The 20045-nt window shown below is 40.9% G+C and overlaps 1 protein-coding gene across 2 annotated transcripts; it reads right to left on the bottom strand.

The window, feature by feature from the left end:
* Positions 1-1109: 1109 nt before the first annotated feature.
* ZBTB49 (zinc finger and BTB domain containing 49) lies at positions 1110-20001 on the bottom strand. Of its 2 annotated transcripts, none has more exons than XM_068149485.1 (8): positions 19914-20001; positions 18349-18522; positions 15946-17051; positions 10564-10610; positions 6455-6528; positions 5649-5731; positions 5400-5561; positions 1110-2510 (listed from the first exon to the last, which is right to left on the bottom strand). In XM_068149485.1, exons 2-8 carry the CDS (start codon positions 18498-18500, stop codon positions 1837-1839), a joined length of 2298 nt encoding a protein of 765 aa, XP_068005586.1. In that variant the 5' UTR covers positions 18501-18522; positions 19914-20001; the 3' UTR covers positions 1110-1836. The 2 variants fall into 2 exon arrangements, with proteins under 2 accessions (XP_068005586.1, XP_068005587.1); XM_068149486.1 differs by lacking the exon at positions 19914-20001 and adding an exon at positions 18852-19244.
* Between the last annotated feature and the right edge of the window lie 44 nt (positions 20002-20045).

The raw sequence follows: 20045 nt of genomic DNA, 5'->3' as shown, positions 1-20045 counted from the left end.
TGCCTCTCACTGAGCCTGAATATGTTAACCTCTGGTCTGGATTATGAGGGGTGGGTAAGTGGCATGAAGTGAGCAGCAAGAATTGAATGCAGCTGTCCATGTATGAATGGAGCTACACACAGTGGGGAAGACAATGAAAGGGGGTGGATGGGGGGAAGGGGATTCCAGAAGCAAATGGCCTATGGGGCCAGTTCCACTTGCTTCACACTGATTTTATCTTAAATTTGCTTTGCTCTTGTATATCCCACTTGGATGGTTTGGGAAGACTTCACGTGTAGCAATTACTTCCCTATAAAATTAGCAACAGGAGCTTAAGCCTCTTTGGACTTGCTGAAGAAGCCACAGAAACAAAACCCAAGTGCTCTGTTTTAAAGCCCAGTCTCTGAATTCAAGAAACTGCAACACATCTGGTAGGCCAGGTTTAAAAAGAGTATGAGAAGATGCAGATAAAGTCTCAGACCACAGAAGCACTTTCTGTGCTGAATGGCAACAAGTGATAAACAAGTGATAAGGCCTTCCCAGTCAAACGTTATTAAAAGAATAGTGATACCAGATCTTGTCACCTGTCAGCTGTGGCAAGACACTGAAATGCTCTCAGCCTACAAAGTAAGACTCCTTATAGGAAAATAAAAGGTAGTTTAAAGAGAATTTCCAGCCTGTGAATGACCTTCATTAAAAAGGTTAGTTCAGGGATATATTCATTTCAGAAATTACTGTATCTCAAGAATGTTTTGGCATAAGGCTGGACAAGACACTGCTAAACTTGTTAATGGACTGGGGAATATTAGGTCAGTAAAACTCCTGTGACTGGAGCAAGCAGTTTGAAATACAGCATCAGATCTATAGTGAAAATGAATGAAGCATTCAGTGCAGAAGAGCCTTTAAGCAAAGTTTCTATCCTCTATCAGTCTATTCAACCCTGTTAATTAGCCAAAGCTTTAAACTAATTAATTGAAATGCAGGACAATCCACTGCTGCATTGACCATTTATGTTATAGTGCAGCTCTGCTTGCAGTGGTATCCTCATTGTAAAGATACCTGGAACAAATGGAACCGAGTTATGGAAAATCTTTCATTAAGACGAAACACATTGAGCAGCGAAGACACAATGTAAACCATCTTCCCTTTATTTGCAGTTTCTGCTCTTGGTCTTCATTGTACAAATAATCTGCTGTGCAAAATAGTTTATAAAATACTAAAACAAAAAAAGGTTTTTACTGTAAAAAAATAAAGTTTCTAGATATACAGTTACTTTGCACTATCACAAATATTGTCCAGTATTTAACCTTTACATGTAATATCACAACACTCAAGTCATGTAAACCAAAGATCCTACTGGTAACAAAGCCACTACTGAAACTTAGGTTCATTATGGATTTGTCAGGTGTTTTCCTCTTTTCATATCTACACCCCTTACCCAACTCTGACGACCTTGGAATTGCATCCCTATAATGCAAGTAGGCATTGGGCCTTCCTGTCTGCCATTATCAGGTCACAAATACCAAGCTAAATGGTAAATTTAGTAAATGGCAAATTTTGTAAATCACTGCAACAAATGAGCTACATGGTTGCCATGGACTGAGTTGAATCTGCTGCTGTTATTCATACCATGCTACAGTCACAGAACAACAAAGGTCCCTGAAACTAGACCTGAACTTTGCTGAGAAGCAGTGTAAAGGCAGCCTACACCAGGCTCTGGGCACGTGTACCTTGATTTCTACCAGTATCCAAGCTATTAGCTTAAACACTACCTCTGATCTCTCTATGCTGCAGTGCAACCACAATCACTTTAGCATGAAATGCCTCCAAGAAGTTTTGACGCAGTCACCTGAGCCCTCATTGTTCCAGTTCGCTTTCATTCTGCAAGGTCTTCATAGCTAAACCCCAGAGGGTCATGCTGGAGAAGAAGGGTCCTTCATTACTCTTGTACACAGCAGAAGATGTTCGACTGCCTAGTGGATCGCCACAGTGACTGTCCAAGCTAACCATGGAGGAGCGAATCATGGGAATGCTATCAGACTGTAAGGGCTCTTCAGCAGAAGACACATCTACATCTGCATAAGCATATGGTGGTGCTGCTGGAGTTTGCTCTGCCTGAGCTTTTGGGAGTTTAGCAGAATCCACATTCAGTTTCTGTTGGTTTGCTGAGTCGTGCTGTTGAATCATTGACCTTAGCTTACAGTAAGACTCTGCAGAACTGTCAAAGTTTGTGGCATTTGCAGCCGGACGAACGGGAAATTTAACGGATGCTGGTAACAACGGAACAGACATTTCTGGGCCAAAAGAGTCAGAACTCTGAGACTTGTCAAGGTCAGAAGTTTCAGTCCCTTGAGTAAGTTCATCTAGTGTGTTTGGCCCTTCCTCACTGGCTTTACAATGCATTTTCTTGTGCCGCCGCAGCACAGCGGAGCGCGTGAAGCACTTGTTACAAGTCTCACAGGTGTAGGGCTTTTCCCCCGTGTGAGTCCTCACGTGTCTGCGCAGGTCACCAGAGCCTGCAAAACATTTCCCTGCAAGACAGAAGCAACAGATGAAGATCTCATTCTTAACACAAGTGCATAAACATGTTTTAATTAGAGAAAACATCAAGTGATGGGGTGTGGTATGTCCCAGTCATGGCACTTTGGTTGTCTAGAAGAGGTTCAAACAAGTTCCATCTGTTTTCACAACCACGTGACTTTCCTCCTTCTTCTTGATCTGACTTTCTAACTTGTGTTTTCCAGTGCTTTAGGTTTTGTCCCCACAGATGAGAATATCCATTAGTATTTGAAAGCTGTGAGCACTCTGTTTGATCAATCCTCAGATGGAAAACCCCCAAATAAAGGAGAAAAAAACCCCCAAATAAAGGAGGAAAAAAACCCCCAAATAAAGGAGGAAAAAAAACCCAAATAAAGGAGGAAAAAAACCCCAAATAAAGGAGGAAAAAAAACCCAAATAAAGGAGGAAAAAAAACAAATAAAGGAGGAAAAAAATAAATAAAGGAAAAACAACAAATAAATTCAAATAATTAATTTAATTTGTCTGGAAAAACAATCTGCTGCTAAGCTGCTAAATAATGCAGTGAGAACTGCCTCATGCAAAGTAACGGTTTGTTCATTACCAAAGAACTATTCTTAAAGTGCTGACAATGCATTTTTTGGTTAACTTCAAGCTAACATAATGCAGCAGTTTATTTTTTGTATTCCAGCCAGAAAAGGTCTCAAAATACTCAAGTTTTCATTGCTGCAAATACTAGAATCCAATAAAATAGTCTACTATTTGCCTGTTTTCAGAACCACAGGCTCAAGTAAGCTCAATTACCATACTGCAATCTGAGGCTGAACCAGGCAAAGTGTAAAAGACCAGGGAGAATAATTTCTGCTGCATGATTCATTCTTTAAGACAGCAGAAATAAGCTGGAACACCTCTGCTATGAGGATAGGCTGAGTGAGATGGGTTTGTTGAGCCCAGAGAAGAAAAAGCCATGGGGGAACCTTATTGCTGCCTTCCAATACCTGAAGGGATCCTACAGAAAGGCTGGAGAAGGACTTTTCATAAGGGTGTCTAGTGGTAGGACAAGGGGCTATGGTTTTAAAGCTGAGGGAGAGTAGGTTTAGACTGATCTTAGGAAGAGGTTCTTCAGTATGAGGGTGGTGAGACTGCAATATGCTGCCCATGGACATTGCGGATGCATCCTCCCTGGGGGTGTTCAAGGCCAGGTTGGATCGAGGCCTTGAGCAGCTAAGTGCAGTTGAGAGGTATCCCTGCCCATGGCAGGGAGGTTGGAATAGATATCTAAAGTCTCTTCCAACTTAAGCCACTGTATTTGTGATTTTTCACACATTTTACCTCAGTTAAAGATATTTTGTGTGTGTGTGGACAGCTAGCAACCAAAATGAGCTGTACTACCTGGAAGCCCAGTAAAACTGCGGTCTCAATTTTCACCATCATACTTTTTATTCTACTGCAGCACCTTCTCCTCAGAAAAGCCATTAAACACTAAGATTGCAAACTACTGGAATAATACATGTGGATGAGGGGAATGATTTCTTAATGCTTGATCAGATCCTCTGCACAATTTTTGCCTGCTCAGCACAAGATAACCTGGCTAACATGAGAAATAATCACAAGACCACTACAAGACAAGATGAAAATAAGCCTGTTTTAATGACAGTGACACAACCATTTATACTTTCATATCCTGCATGTCTGTATTTCCTCCTCCTGATAATATTAGCTTTTCTTGTGCCTCAAGACATTAGAAATAAAACACACTGTAATTGGATGTTATCATATCCTCCAAAGCTGATTCCTCAGAACGTGGATGAAATTATACCAAAATAGCACTTAAGGGCAGAAAAGTAAGCAGTATGCAGGATGCTAAGTAACACAGGAGATAAGAGTAGACAGTGTAATTTCTGAGAACTGTGTTCTACAAGGATGAATCACTGATCCAAGAGCCATTTTCAGACCACAAGGAAGTATGACCTATGTAGCAGATTTTCAAAGTGGGTGTTCTCTGGCATGAAGCATTGATCAAGTTTTGATTTTATTCCAGAGGTTGAAGCAATGTAGCAGAAGGTTGTTATTATCACATTCTATGGTTGAATGCAGCTAAATCCAAACAGTATTCAGTTGGAAAAAGCCACAACAAACCTCCCTTGATACACATGTGATGCCAAACCTTTCCATCAGAAAAGGACTGTACTGAAAACACATCATTTGTTGAAGCAGCTAATATCAGCAGATCTAACAAAGATCTACATATACAATGCTAATATCAGCAGATCTAACCAAGAGCTACATATACAATGTTGATTAATCTTATTTCCTTTATAGAGCCTCCAACTGAAATTCACTTTTGAACTTACTTACAACAATTAAAGGAGTTTAATACTCCAAATGAAAGACTTGTGCAAGACACCTCTCCTATGAGACAGGATGAGGGAGCTGGGGTTCAGCGTGGAGAAGAGAAGGCTCCAGGGAGACCTAACAGCAAGCCTTCCAGTACCTGAAGGAGGCCTACAAGAAGGCTGCAGAGTGACTCTTTACAAAGGCCTGCAGTTATAGGATGAGGAGCAACGATTTTAGAGGAGATTTAGATTGGATGTTAGGAACAAGTCCTGCACCATGAGGGTGGTGGAACACTGCAACAGGTTGCCCAGGGAGGCAGCTGAGGCTCCATCCCTGGAGACATCTAAAGGTCAGGATGACAAGGCTGTGAACAACCTGATCTAGTGGAGACTATCACTGCTGACTCTACAGGGTGGACTAGATGACCTTTGGAGGTCTCTTCCAATGCAAGCCATTCTATCATTTCAATTTAGAATTGTTTTGTTTAGTTGTTATTCTGCTATCATTTATTCTGTTATCATTTAAAAAAGCAGAGACATGACCAAGCTATGCACAGTAAATCTCACCACATGCTGAGCAGCTGTATGGTCTCTCTCCAGTGTGCCTAATTCTGTGCTTCACTAATTTTCGTTGCATGTTGAATGACTTCCCACATTCGTCACAGGTGAATACTTTATCTGCTGTGTGAGTCTTTTTGTGCTCCTTCAAATTACTGAAGTTACTGAATCCTGGAAATATATGACAGACACGGATTACAATGACTCCTCAAGTTCCAATCAAAACAACTTCAGAGGCAGAAACTGGTTCTTACATACCTCTGCCACAGATATCACACAGATGAGGCTTTTCTCCGGAGTGAATAATAATATGACGCTGAACATCACCAGAAGCAGCAAATCTGTAACACAACAGGGAAACTCCATTACTGTCTTGGGAAGACCTTTAATCTCCCAAAGTGAGGGGCATGTGGAAATCAACTACAACGAATGCCTGATGTTCTGAGCAAAGATTAAAACCTAAAATACAGATAAATGGCTGCATAAGAAAAACATTTTGATGCTGGCCATGGCCAGTTAAATTTATGCTAGGAAAAAAAAGAAATCCCATTTCACCATTAATGTTACTGATTTATTCTGCATGCAACTTAAAGTATGACTGCAACTCCTAAGTGAATGTATTTTCTCCCACCTGGTAGCAGAAAGCAGAAATATGTAATGGTTAGATTAAATCTATCAAGTTTCCCTTATGTCATAATTCCCATGAAATGTAACACAAATTACAATGCCAAAAAAATGGAGGAAAAAAATGAAACTGAAAGCTACAAACCCACACTGCTCAAGATACACACACTAGGGTATTCTTAGCTAAAGATACCACTATACAATAAATTAAGATGACATAATATCAGTGTGGTGACATGTTTATCTTACTACTGAAGCTTTGCCACCGGCACAGATTTCTGTGTTTTAATTCCATTAGTACACATTTAAATCCAATGCATTTTAAACAGAATTGAGCAGCACACTGCCTTAGCTCTTGGCCCTTCATTTATCATGAGGATTAAAGAAACATAAGCAAGTTTGACCATGTTACCTTTACTAAGATGAACAATTCTACTCACCTTTTCCCACAGATTTCACAAATGTATGGCTTCTCACCAGAATGTCGACGTAAATGTGTCTGGAGATTACCTGCCTGAAGGGACGGCAATTTGAACATTTAAATTGACCTAGCCTGTTGTATACAGATAAAAAGACAATAGCAGCTATGAGACTGGTTCTTTATTCCTAATTCTGAGGCAGTGAGACCATAAAACATCTTATCTAGTAAAGACAGACTACCATGTACTTCCAAGATCAAATGGCTTATGTATGAAAGAGAAGAGAGAAGAGAAGAGAAGAGAAGAGAAGAGAAGAGAAGAGAAGAGAAGAGAAGAGAAGAGAAGAGAAGAGAAGAGAAGAGAAGAGAAGAGAAGAGAAGAGAAGAGAAGAGAAGAGAAGAGAAGAGAAGAGAAGAGAAGAGAAGAGAAGAGAAGAGAAGAGAAGAGAAGAGAAGAGAAGAGAAGAGAAGAGAAGAGAAGAGAAGAGAAGAGAAGAGAAGAGAAGAGAAGAGAAGAGAAGAGAAGAGAAGAGAAGAGAAAAGAGAAGAGAAAAGAGAAGAGTCAAATGCTAAGGAAAAAGAAATACCTATAGCTGAAAACAGATCCAATTATAAGTGAAAATTACAAAGGAAAATTACACTATCTAGATGTCAGTGAAGAAGAAAACTTGACAGTAACATGGTTCACATTAGTCTCATATTCCCAGTCCTACAAATAAAATATGTAAGGATTTCTGACTTCATCTACCAGGAGGCTAAAAAGAAAAGAATAGGGCAAACATTTTTCAATCATAAGATACTCAGAGCCAAACCTATAAATACTTACTCATATAAAAAGAAAGCAGAACAGACAGTACAGAAATTAACAAATGGGATTACTAATGACTGATTTTTAGTCTTTCCTTTCCCAATCCTTTTAAAAATCATGCCAGTCTAGCTGGCAAACCAAGTAATGACTACACAAAACCATCCCACTTACTCCAACGTTTTGAGGTTTGCAAATGGTTTCAAAGCCATTGGTGCTTCTGAATAGCTAACTCATGGAGAGGCCAGTTCTCAAAGCACAAGATACAGCTAGTCTGGATAGAACAGCTGCAGATGCTCCATAAACAGTGCTTCCTTCCACAGCTGTTTTTTAACCCTTCCGTTCTCCTTGTTGGCTAACTGCCTGTTTTATCTAAGTACATTAAAGGAACACTAAGTGCATTCAACCAGGAAAGAAAACTGGGGATGTAGAGATTGTCTTGCTGTGATTAAGGAGGACATGACATCAAAAATAAGACCTATCAGTCATTTCTTCTGGCTCCTTTAGATAATCAGTCACTGTGATCGGCGCTTAAAACACACCAGAACTGAGGTACTGCAGACACAAACAGATGCAGAGGACAATATTAAACGGATCACCATTTCAACTCTGGAAGCCTCCTTTAACCCCTGTAAAGTTTCAGCCAACACTGAGACTGAATCACTGTTATCTCAGGCCAAACTTACTGCTTCTGAAATCCCTTCAAAGAGGGGCACTAGGCACCTGTTTCTTAGGACAGAGAAGACTAAACTGACTTCTTCATGGAACAATTTGTGCTTTGCAAAGTTCTATGTTGAGGTACATCTGAGTGAAACACACAGAAGACAGAACCTTCCCATCTATACACCTCACAAAACAATACCATATCACAGGCATTTGAAAGGTATTCTGGATAAAGACAGAGGGTGAATCTGAAATACAACAATCACTGTAAAATAGTTCCCATACAGGTATTTTTAGCCAGAATAAGACATTTTACAGAGAGCAGGAAGCAGACCCAATTCTTTGTTACAAGCCTCCTTCTTTATCACTTCCTCCTAACAGGGGCAAAAGCTTGTTATCAGATCTGCTGAGTTAAAATAAGTGTGTAAAAACATCAGTAACTTCTATTCTTCCTAAGCTTTTGTGATGGTACACAACCTTGGCTAAGCCATAATATGCCATCCCAATGAAAAAACCCACAAGAGGACATTTGTTAACATTTCAGAGAAAGGAAAAAGAATGCTCAGAAGAATCCTTTCACTGATGCAGGTTGCATACCACTCCCCACAAATTTGGAGACTACAGAGGTTTGCTAGACTTAGTCCATTCATAACTGGCATGCTTTTAAGGTGTATGAACTGATGCCTATAGATCCCCCCCAAAAAAACTCTGCAAGAGGATGTCAGGAAGTAAAATGTGATATATTCTGGATCACCAGCCAGAGAAGAGCCACAAAGCAACAGGCTGGATGATAGCAGTAAGGGAAGGTGCAGACTTGGAGATACAAAAGGTATCTTTATCTCCAAAAATCAAAGACATTTATGGTTATTTGTTCCAGACAAGGAGTTTCTGTGTCAATTTTCCCTACTTTCCTTTCTGTTTCACATTCCAACACATCAGTTACATTTAGCAGGTGCAGACAAGACTACCAGGCACAACAACTGCTCTGTCTCAAAAGCACAGAACTTGAAGGCTTACGTCAAACAAGAGTCACTATTTCTGTGCAGGCAGACTGAGAAAATCAAGAACAGAGATGGTCTTTTAAGCAAAAAGTAGACAGCAATTACCCTTGCATCTCACTTGCTGGTAGATGGAGCCTTACTTATTTGCACAATTCAAAAGCAAGTATCTCAGATGGAGGCAAGTTTGCTTTCATGACTAGAGAAAGAACTGGAGCACAAGCTGTATAGCTCACATTCTGGATGTGTAGGTATTGTCCATCACTATGTATCTACCTTACCTTCAGCTAAGTGAGATAATGGGGAGAGGAGGGAAGCTGTTTAAGGGTGTTTTAATTAAAAGGCAGAAATTTCCAGTTTTGTTGGGGCTTTTGTTTGCTTGTTTGTTTTTAATTAAAGAGCAGTGCCCCTTGCATGAGGAGTCTGTCATGCCTGTCACACTGGGTGTATGAAGCTTTTTAACTCCCACTTCCCCCACAGTAGTGGTGCAGATTACCACTGCATTTGCCAAAGTACTTTTCATAGCACTGTAGAATCTAATTAGTGACTTATGAAAATTATGCAATTAATGAGATATCAGCTTGTCTTTTCTTTAATAACCAGAAGTTCAGCCACCCAAATAAATGAAAATGCATTTTCTTTGCCTAATAAATACATTCAGTTTTGCTCACAATGGCTTGATAAGGATGATGGGAACAGTATTGCTCACTGGACACAGCGTTATATTCCTATTATTAACAGAGTGGAGGATGCAACTGCATCAGATCCCTGGATTACACAACTGAAGCAAGAAAACCACAAGCACTGGTGGGTGGGTAGGCAAACACCATATAATTCTAATCTTTAACCAGGACCCACAAGAATGACCAAAGTTATTAAATCATTATTTCATCTTAGTGCAAAAATATGCATCTGTCTATTGTCTCCTGTACTTTGGCACACATATTCCAGCCAAGAAAACAGAAAAGAAACAGACCCTGTGGAAACCTGGGACGACTAGGCACCACATTTGTAGAAATACCAATGTACCCAAAACAGGAAGCAAGCACTGGAGGGCTAATTAAGAGGTAAATTAGGCTGTTTGTAAGCAGGGGATTTCACAAAAGGTTCTTTGTAAAGAATCATAGCTGAGTTTTGACACTTGACAGATTGTGCTGTTGTTCACAGAAGGAAACTAAGCCAAATTATATAGATTTTTTTTTTTAACTGCAAAATTTCTGCTTAATAATTTAGGCTGTTTAGGAAGATGAAACTGTATTTTGAATACTACATCACAGAGAATTCTCACTTGCATTTTTTTTTCCAGACACTTAAAAAAAAAAAGCTATTCACAACATATCCCTAAGCATGAGGAGAAAGAACAGTCTGAGCATTAATGTTCTCTGTATATGACTGTGGCTCTGCATATTTGAACACCCCTTTGAAGGCAAAATACATCAACACATCTACTGAGAGCAAAATCAAAGGTACAAAATGTATCAAAGAAATCTAAAGCATTTAACATGTTCTTTTCAAACAAGGCATTTTAAAGTTTCACCCCTAAAGTGAAGTCTGTCTTTGAACAACAAATATATATATATATATATATACTCTTAAAACCAAGTTTTCAGAATCTACACAGAGATGCATTTCAACTGTAAGTACCAGAATATAAAATATTCCCACCTGTGAGAAGTGTTTCCCACAAATGTTACATTCAAAAGGTTTCTCACCTAAAAGGAGAAGAAACAGAACTTCTAGTAGTTGCAACAGAATACAAATGGTTTTAAGTTGGTACACTTCCTTTTAAAGCATGTAATGGAAACATAAAAGTAGCCCCCAAATGACACTTACCCAGCTATTTAAGGGGAAATTCAAGAGGGAAATACAGAATTTACTGTTAAGCTGGAAAGGCAGACTTGCTCAGAAACAGACTTTACCTTTCAAAACAAGTAGAAGAGTTTTGATACAAGTGTGAGCATTCTGTAACTTCTTTTAACATACTCTTTTGTTTCTTCTTAAACAGGAAGAATAGATGACAAGGCCCAACAAGAACAGATCTATGGGAAATGCACCGGCTCTTCCACTTGCACACCCAAAGGCCCACTCTTAAAAATAATAAGGAATACAGAGAAGCCAATCTGGGAGGATTCTGTTCTCTGTTCAATGTGCACCATACATATCTACCTGATCAGCACACAGCCCTTCACTTCCAGCCAATACCTGCCATCCTGTATGAGTACTGATAATTAACCAAAGTGTTTTGCCCCCAAATTCTGAATGTACACATATAAAGCTAGCATTCTTGAATCTCCAAAAACATATGAGCAGCTCTACTAAAAAGTGCAGCCCCCATAAGCCTTTCAAAATAACTCCCAATCTAGAATGTGACTGCACTATACTTCAATTCCCCAGCTGCCAACTTGAGACAGTTATTTTTTTGTAATTACTTCTCCTCAACAGTATTTCATAAGGTGATTTTTTTCCCCTAGTTCTTGGTTTCCTAGTTACTACAACATTGATTAAAAAAATCCCTCTGTACATCTTCCATCATTTTTAGAACAATAATGCTCAAATTTCACTTAATGCAGTGTTCGTCAGGCTTGTATTGTTCATGAGTCTGACATTAAAGAACATACAACCTGGCCCACAGGTACAGGGAAACAAATGAATACAAATCCTTGTGATTTTGAATGCAGGTACTTTCAGAAGGAAAAAGGGATCTTACATTGTGTTTCATCTTGGTGCTGATTCAAAAGCCTGTCTAAAGAATTCTACAGATTTGGGTTTGTTTTGTTGTTGTTTTGTTAAGTTTTTGGGGTAGCCTTCTCCTCCAGCAAGGATTCTCTACATTAATATTCTTCTTCCATCCCTGGAAGCGTTACAAGCAACATCCACAATGTCCAGATGTTGAGGTTCCATTTTCCTTCCCTGCTGCCAACTGCAGGTGATGTTCTTTCAGCGTATTTCAGGATTCAAGGCTAAATGCAACCCTCAAAGATTTTAAAGCATAGAGTATACATAGACAGCTTTGTGGCTTCACAGACAGCAATCTTGCAGTTAGTTTGACAACCTGAAGCTTTATCTGCTGCTTCTACTTAATGAAGAATGGAAATCTCACAGTAATGTCAAGAAAACTTTTATTCAGTGAAAGAAACCAATAACTAGAGCACTAAGGTTTGATTTCATTATGGCTTTGTATTTGCAAAACACTAAAACTTCTGGTACTGACAACATAAATATAAATGAACCCGACAGGGAGACAGATCTGTGGCAGCTGACAACTGTAAAAGCATCAAGGTAAGCTGAAATGGAGGGTGAAAACCACTAGCAGCAATTTCTACCTACACAAAAAAGAAAAGCTAGTGTTGACAGAACAGTTATTTTGGGGTGAATTCCTGTTCAGGTAAGTTGAGAGGGAGGGAGGGAATTGGGAGGCTGAAATTCCTCAAAGCCATTGCTGTAGGCTGCATGCAGCCTCGCTGTGACTGTACTGATATACAAAGAATTGAAGAGGTTTTTGCCCCCATGGTAAAGAAAAAGCAAGAGAGTTTTGTCTGAAAAGAAACACCAAAGTGATTTTCTGGAGAACAATTCTGCACTTGCATAAAATTCCAGACCAGCAGGCATATTGAGCAGACTATTCTAAGAACAAATTCTAGCAGAGCTACTAAAATTACTCAGTGTTGTAGCATCCCTCAGGTGAAGCGAAGCTAGCTGTTTCCTGTAGCTCATCAAGAGCACAGCTAGTAAGCTGAAGATGATTCTTTTCTACCAATCACTGGTGAGGCCTTAGGAAGAGAAGGCAAACAGGAATCCTTACTTCTGTCTACACACAATGGGAAGACAGACACTATCAGGTCATCCGTGGAGGTATACGGTGATAGGGTAAGAGGCGACAGACAATTTATATAATGAAAAATTCCAATTAGGTATAGAAAATGAACTTTTTAATCCATGAGGCTGGTCAAACATTGGAACTGGTTGCTTGAAGGAGTTGTGGGATCTCTGTCCTTGAAGACAACCATAACCTGACTATCCAAGTTCATGAGCAAAACCACCCAATCTAATTGGATCTAATTTGGCCTGCCTTAAGCAGAGGGTTGGACTAGATGACCCACAGAGGTCCATTCTTACCTAGTTTTTTTTCTATGATAATAGAATAATTATCATATGACTTTTGTCATTGAAGTCCAAACCCAAAACCCTTATTTGAGAATAGTGATCTTCTCAAAGACCATGGCTGGATCAATAGCAATAGAGAAAATTTGGAAAACAGCAGTAACTAAGTTACAATTAAGACAATGCTTAAACAAACATCCAGGGACTTCACTTTTAAACTCTTGGACTGCCTTGTGTTTTCTGTCTTCTGCTACATCCTTCTTGTTCAACACTATGCAAGAAGAGATGAAGATGAAGTGTATATTAGTAGGATCAAAGCAGTGGTGTGCCTGCTCCAGAAGCAAAAGGCATGAAGGCAGAAAGCAGCAGTGACCTTGAAGACATCATCCACTAAATCATGAAACGCTGGTAGCTTGGTCAGGCAATGCTCAGAACAAAAAAGCTGATCAACAACGTATTACACAACAGTGTAGCTCTGCTCCTGTTGTATTCCATCCTGCCAAGAGTTCTTCTTCCACAGGGTTAAGGATTTTGAGATGTTTGCTGAATATGTATAAACCAACACACAGATGTTCCTGAGCAGGTAAGACCTGCCTAAGGCAAATATTCTTACTTCTTTTCCCCCTACCCCCCCAGACAGGTCAATGTAATAAAAACCAAATTGTAACATTTGGTCAAGTCAAAACTCCAAAGGTCAGTGCAATAAAGCTACTTAGGGATTCTTTCATCTCCTAGCACTACAAGTGAAACAGCTGGACATCCCAGGACAATGTCTTGGGCTGAACACTGTATGCCTGTCCTTCACAGAGAGAACTCATTAAAGCAGCTATGTCAACCTGTAAACCACATTAAACATGTTCAGGGACAGAGACTTTCACTTGTGGGGTTTTTGTTTGTTTGTTGCTTTTCTTTTTTTTGACAACCAGCCTGCCACAGCACTTGTGTTGAAGGAGCTGTCATTTCTGGGTTAAAAATGATCTTGCTAGTGTGAAAATTCCCTTTCAGTAACTTGTTTCCTTCATCTCTTCAGTAAAGCCAGACTTGGAGGACTTTCAGTGAGCACTGTAGTGCTTACATGCCTGCTGACCCTTTTGCTCAGTTCTAGAAAATTAATCTTTTTGAATAAAATTCATTAGCAAGCTCTTTGCTTTGCTTTCTGAAGTGGCAGACGAATGGAAATGGCTTTTAGCATACACATTACTTAACTACCAGTATACCTGATATTAATGGTACAGATATGTAGCAGCTACAGATCCTACCCACTTGTACACTGCAATTTTCCACTAGTTGGTGATTTAAAAATAAATTAACATGACCCAAAGAGGCTTATCTAGTCACACTCTGTCTCAGTTTTCCCATCCTTCTTTGAGGTGATTATTAATTGTTAAACTCATGCTCCTGAACTGTCAGTTTAGCACCTCTATAGAACAAGGTTCATGCCACATTAAGTATCATCCAAGACTGGACTTTTTTGAGAGCTGTTGGTAGAAGATAGTATAAGAAAAGCAGGATGGAATTCTTGAGTCCAATATGTATTTGTTCCAGTAGAGAAGGACAGCAGCCACAACAAAACCAAGTCTAGGACAGCTTTTCTTACACAATGCATCAGGTTAGCTCATCAAAAGCAGTGTTATGGAATGTGAAACAACATCTACCAGAGTTTAAGTGGAGTAGAAACATGTTTTAAGTACACAGACCTCAAATGAAAACAAACATGAATTGCAACACACAAATAACCCTGCAAAGCTACTGGAACCCTTTTCCTCTTTTTCCATTTCCAACACTTGTAAGCATTTGCTGGCCATGCTGCAGCTAAAGAAAAAAACTCATCTGTAAAACACCTGTATAGAGGCTATAGCCTCTTGCTTCTACAAAGCACAGTACCCAGCCCACTTCCCTGACTTTTAAGTCACAATACCTTAGGAAAAGCAAACTAAACTTTGAAGCTCATGTGTTAAATGAGTAGAATCAGAAATCTATGATAATTAGGCCTAGCACTCAGGGCAACACACTCTTGAAAAAAACAAGTAGTTAATGGGCACCTAAACTTACAAAATCCAGACTTCTTCCAATGACTGAGATGCCTAAGGGAGGGTGTGGTGGGTTGATTTCTCATAGTTAGGGTCTCTCTCTTGCACAGATTCTCTAGCACAAACTCACATACTACTGACTTCATTCTCTCTTCGGCTGGGACTTCTTAGAAACTCAAACTCTTTTCTTAAAAGCTCTTTGAAAAAAGTTGCCTAAAGTTGTAGAAGTAATAAAACATACTGGTTAAACGGAACAAAGTAGTTGACTCAAAGTTAGGCTAGGTCTTGTTTATCACTATCAAAATACTTAGAAACAAATCTATGGTTTAAAAATAGTATCAGCTGTGAGTTTTTAAAACAAATGGAATCAAAATTCACTCTGCAGACTACTTGCCTGTAAGGGCATTACTCTCTAGGTAAATGCAAAGAAAAATTGTTTAGACTAGGAAGAAAGTATAGAGCATATTTCTACAGGTCAAAGAGAAAGAACCACCAAGCCCTCATCACTTGTATCTTGGAATAAATAGATGATAAGAGAAGTGAGGTCATCTAGAACACTTACAGTATTGTCTTTTACTCATTTGCACTTTTCACTGTTACCAGAGTGGCTTCTGGGCCATCTGATAAGCTGACCAGAAATGCCTCTTCTAAGTGCAAGACAAAAATAGAATTTTCATTGAAGTGTCACACAAGGTTCAGTGAAAAAGAACCCTGAACAAATATGAAAGAGAAATCTTTACTAGAACTCTCAGCTAGACTCAATGCAGTCTTTATTCTTGTACAATTATTCCTTTTTACAAAAAAACAAGGCTGTCTTTTGAAAGCAGACCCTCAACCAGCATCTCTGAACCAAGAGGTACTACAAGATGTCCTCTTTAGCCTTTCAGCCTGCAGAACAAGTTACTGAGAACTGTACCTGTATGAGACCTTTTATGGAGCTCCAAATTGCTTGGATGTTTGAAAGCCTTCCCACATAATTCACAAGTATACTGCCTCTGCAACTGGAGAGTCTGTGATTGCCCTTCTTGTTCCAAAGGGCCTTGTGACCTTTCCATTTCAACAGTTTGTTCAAAATTCTCAGAATTCACTAGATCTTCAGCTTCTTTTTCCTCATTACCTGTAACATTGGTCATGTCCATGGTACTTTCATTTGCAGATTCAATTACTCCTGTTACTCTACTGTCATCTTTTTTAGGCTCAGGTGGCTGTTCTGCAGATTTCTGAGATCTCAGAAAGTTTAACTTTTTGAGGTGTATTGCCTTTTTCAGCCGCATCTGTTTGCTGGGCTGCAGAGGAGTGCCCTCTGCATCTTGCTCTGGTGCACCTTCATTCACAGACTGAACCAGAAAGTTTGATGGCAAATGATCAGAGGTTTCCAGAATACACTCAGAGTGATTGACAGTACAAGAGTTACTCTCTACTGCATTTATTTCTGTAGCTGTGCTGTAAGGAAAGGGTTGTTCTGCTCCCCTCTCATGATTAGAGCAAGCATTCTGCTTAAAGAAGTGTTTACTGTAGAAGTTGCGTAGTTTGTAATAGTAATTTGGTTGTTTATATGGAAGTTCTGTGCAGTTGCCATCTAAGGAGTCTTGTGGTTGTTTCTGCATGTCACCTGAGGGTGCATGAAGATTAACAGAGTGGGATGCATGAGAATGGCGGTCGTCCAAGGCTTTATTAGCCTGCGTGTCAGAGGAGCACTCATGCAACAGGCTCGTTCCATAGCTGTCACTGGCACAGCTGGTATCTGCAGTCAGAGTATTCTGCAGTGAAAACACGCTGTTACAAGGCATGCTGGATGGCTGCTCTATAGCTGTGGAAGATTTTAAAAAGGTGTGGCAGATGTTCAGCACATTTTGCACTTGGAGACACTGCGCAATATCCAACATAGCTTGCACATTGTCCTGGCTAAGATCCAGGTGAGAGGTGTACATGAAGTCCAAGATCTGGCCTATGCCACCTACATTTTTAATGTCCAAATGAAAGACATCATTCTTCTGGCCTGAAGAATTCTGGAAGAGGGTCCTGGTAAAATGAAACAAATGTTCAAACACAATTAATTCACAAGCACTTTTATAATAAATAAATAAAAAGGACACAAACATATTAATCAGACTGGTATGAAACAACAACTTATGCTGGACAAGTTTATCTAGGTTACTGTGTTTGTGCAGATGAGCAACTCAAAACTTCTCAATTATGTGTCATACATTAGCCTTACAGTACTACACTTAAAAGTGTATATACCAAAGCAAATCATCCTTTACACTGTCTGTTTTTCATAGTATCATAGTATCATTCAGGGTTGGAAGGGACCACAAGGATCATCTAGTTCCAACCCCCCTGCCATGGGCAGGGACACCCCACACTAGATCAGGCTGGCCAGAGCCTCATCCAGCCTGCTCTTAAACACCCCAAGGGACGGGGCCTTGACCACCTTCCTGGACAACCCCTTCCAGGGTTTCACCACTCTAATGGTGAAGAACCTCCTCCTCACATCTAGCCTGAATCTCTCCACCTCCAGCTTCATCCCATTCCCCCTAGTCCTATCACTACCTGAGATCCTGAGAAGTCCTTCCCCAGCCTTCCTGTAGGCCCCCTTCAGATACTGGAAGGCCACAATTAGGTCACCTCGGAGCCTTCTCTTCTCCAGACTGAACAGCCCCAACTCCTTCAGTCTGTCCTCATAGGAGAGGTGCTCCAGCCCTCTGATCATCCTTGTGGCCCTTCTCTGGACACGCTCCAGCACCTCCACATCCCTCTTGTAATAGGGGCTCCAGAACTGGACACAGTACTCCAGGTGGGGTCTCACCAGGGCTGAGTAGAGGGGGAGGATCACCTCCCTCGACCTGCTAGCCACACTTCTCCTGATGCAGCCCAGGATCTGATTGGCTTTGCGGGCTGCAAGTGCACACTGAGAGCTCATGCTGAGCTTTTTGTCCACCAGCACCCCCAAGTCTCTCTCCGCAGGGCTACTTTCCAGCCAGTCACTGCCCAGCCTGTATTTATGCCTGGGATTGCCTCGACCCAGATGCAGGACCCTGCACTTGCTCTTATTGAACTTCATGAGGTTGGCTTGTGCCCACCTCTCCAGCCTGTCAAGGTCCCTCTGGATGGCCTCCCTTCCCTCCAGCATCACCCCCTCTGCCCGTGGCTTCCTATCCAACATGCAGTGGTGCATTTATCGACTACGTGCAAAAGTTGGTTGACTCAGAATACTTAGTCTACAGCCACCACAATAAAAACAAAACTGCTCTTGGAGAAACCTAAACCAACAGCATTTAGCTCATTTTTTAAAACAGAAAAAATTTCTGTCACATACCTGAAATACTGACTGAAAGCAGCTAATACATTTTTGTGTGCTTTGAAGCAGACACCTTTAACCACCAGCATGCAGTCACAGAGAAGACCCTGAATGCGCTGTTCATGGAGCTGCTGGAGAAGATGACAACTATGGCTAGCAACAGTGTCCATGCTAGAAAATCGCTTAAGTTACCTACAATGAAACAAAATGCTGAGATGAATTGTAGATATTAAATGGCAAAATTACCTTAGAAAACAAAGCACATTTATACAATTTGTTTCAGCACTCAAAGTTTACGCCTGCAGTGTGAGCTCCAATGCCACTTCTCTGGTTAAAGGCGAGTCACAGCACTGCTCACCAATAGATACACAACATGCACAGGAAATAATTATTTGCATGAGGTTTTGTGTACACAAAAATGTGTTAATGGCATTGCCAATAAACTGAACTCCAGAACCACACAGAGCTCCAAACAATTTATACAAGAATTAGATCTTAAGGCAAAACCATCACATACCTACCCAATCAATAGTATTGGTAGAGGAAAACCTCTAAAACCTTCACCCCCTAAAGCAAAAAGAGGAAATGTTGCAGTAGCATTAGTTATGTCATATTTGCTGCTGTTGTAGGTAAGCACATTTCCTGTGTAGAACCAATTAATTAGACATGACAGTTTGGTTATTTGGTTTTCTAATACAACATAAACATCACTTAACAGGTTGAAGGGAAGACAGTCCCACACAACATTTTTACATTCAAGCCTATACTTTCTTTGAAGGCAAAACTCTTCCCCTGCACACTTGTAATTTGAAAGGAAAATTACAGCTATTAGGACAATTAGAGCTTCCATTCTTCTAACTAAGGAATGAGGCACTAAAACTACCTTGGGTTAAACACCACAAGAAAGTAATTGTCCCCATTCTCCACTCTCATAATCACTAAAGGTTTTTAACTTGTTATCCTGTGATACACAGTGTGATTCACTGTTGTACTAAGGTGAGCTATCATACTTTTTTCCTGTTTATTCTTACGCCTTTTACAAGGCCTAACAATAAGAGAAACCACATCTGCTCGCCAGATAATTGCTCTCTCCATGTATGTCTCCCACCACAGCATCCTGACAGTACGCTAACAACTTGTGAATTCAGACTTTCAAACACCCGGTGCCCATCTCCCGCCATTTATGCTCTTTATGCTTAAACTGTAATTTCAAGCTCCCCTCAGCCCGGTCTAGCTAAAGCTCAGGCTCGAGGTGCACCACAAACAAGGGGAATAGAGAAAGGATTTGTCTCAGACGACAAGAACGGGCGCCGAAGGAAACACAGGCTTTGACCCGTGAGCAGGCAACAAGGCGGCACCGCGAAGAAGGCGCGGAGACGCCGCGGGCCGGAGCGGAGCGAGCGGTAGCGGAGTCCGAGAAGCTGCCCGGGAAACGGCGCTGAGGGCAGGCCGAGCGCCATCCGCCGCGGTGGAAGGACGCGACCGCAACCCACACACAGCCCGCGGCGGGAGCGCGCCGGCCGGGCAGAGGCGGGGAGAGCGGACGAGGAGGAGGAAACGGCCCGGCTCAACCCAGTGCTTACCAGCTCCGGCCACCTCCCAGCTCCATCTCCGCGCGGCCACCCGGCCGCTCTCCCGCCCCCACCATCAGCCTCAGCCGGACACTTCCGCCCCCTCTGCTTCTGTTTCCGCTTCCGCTTCCTCGGGGGGGCCGC

Source organism: Melanerpes formicivorus, unplaced genomic scaffold (genome assembly GCF_026170545.1).
Source record: "Melanerpes formicivorus ecotype bairdi unplaced genomic scaffold, bMelFor1.0.p_v2 SCAF_18, whole genome shotgun sequence".
Taxonomy (NCBI): Eukaryota; Metazoa; Chordata; class Aves; order Piciformes; family Picidae; genus Melanerpes; species Melanerpes formicivorus.
The sequence above is the reverse complement of the archived record's forward strand: the minus strand, read 5'-3'. Positions and strand labels throughout refer to the sequence as shown.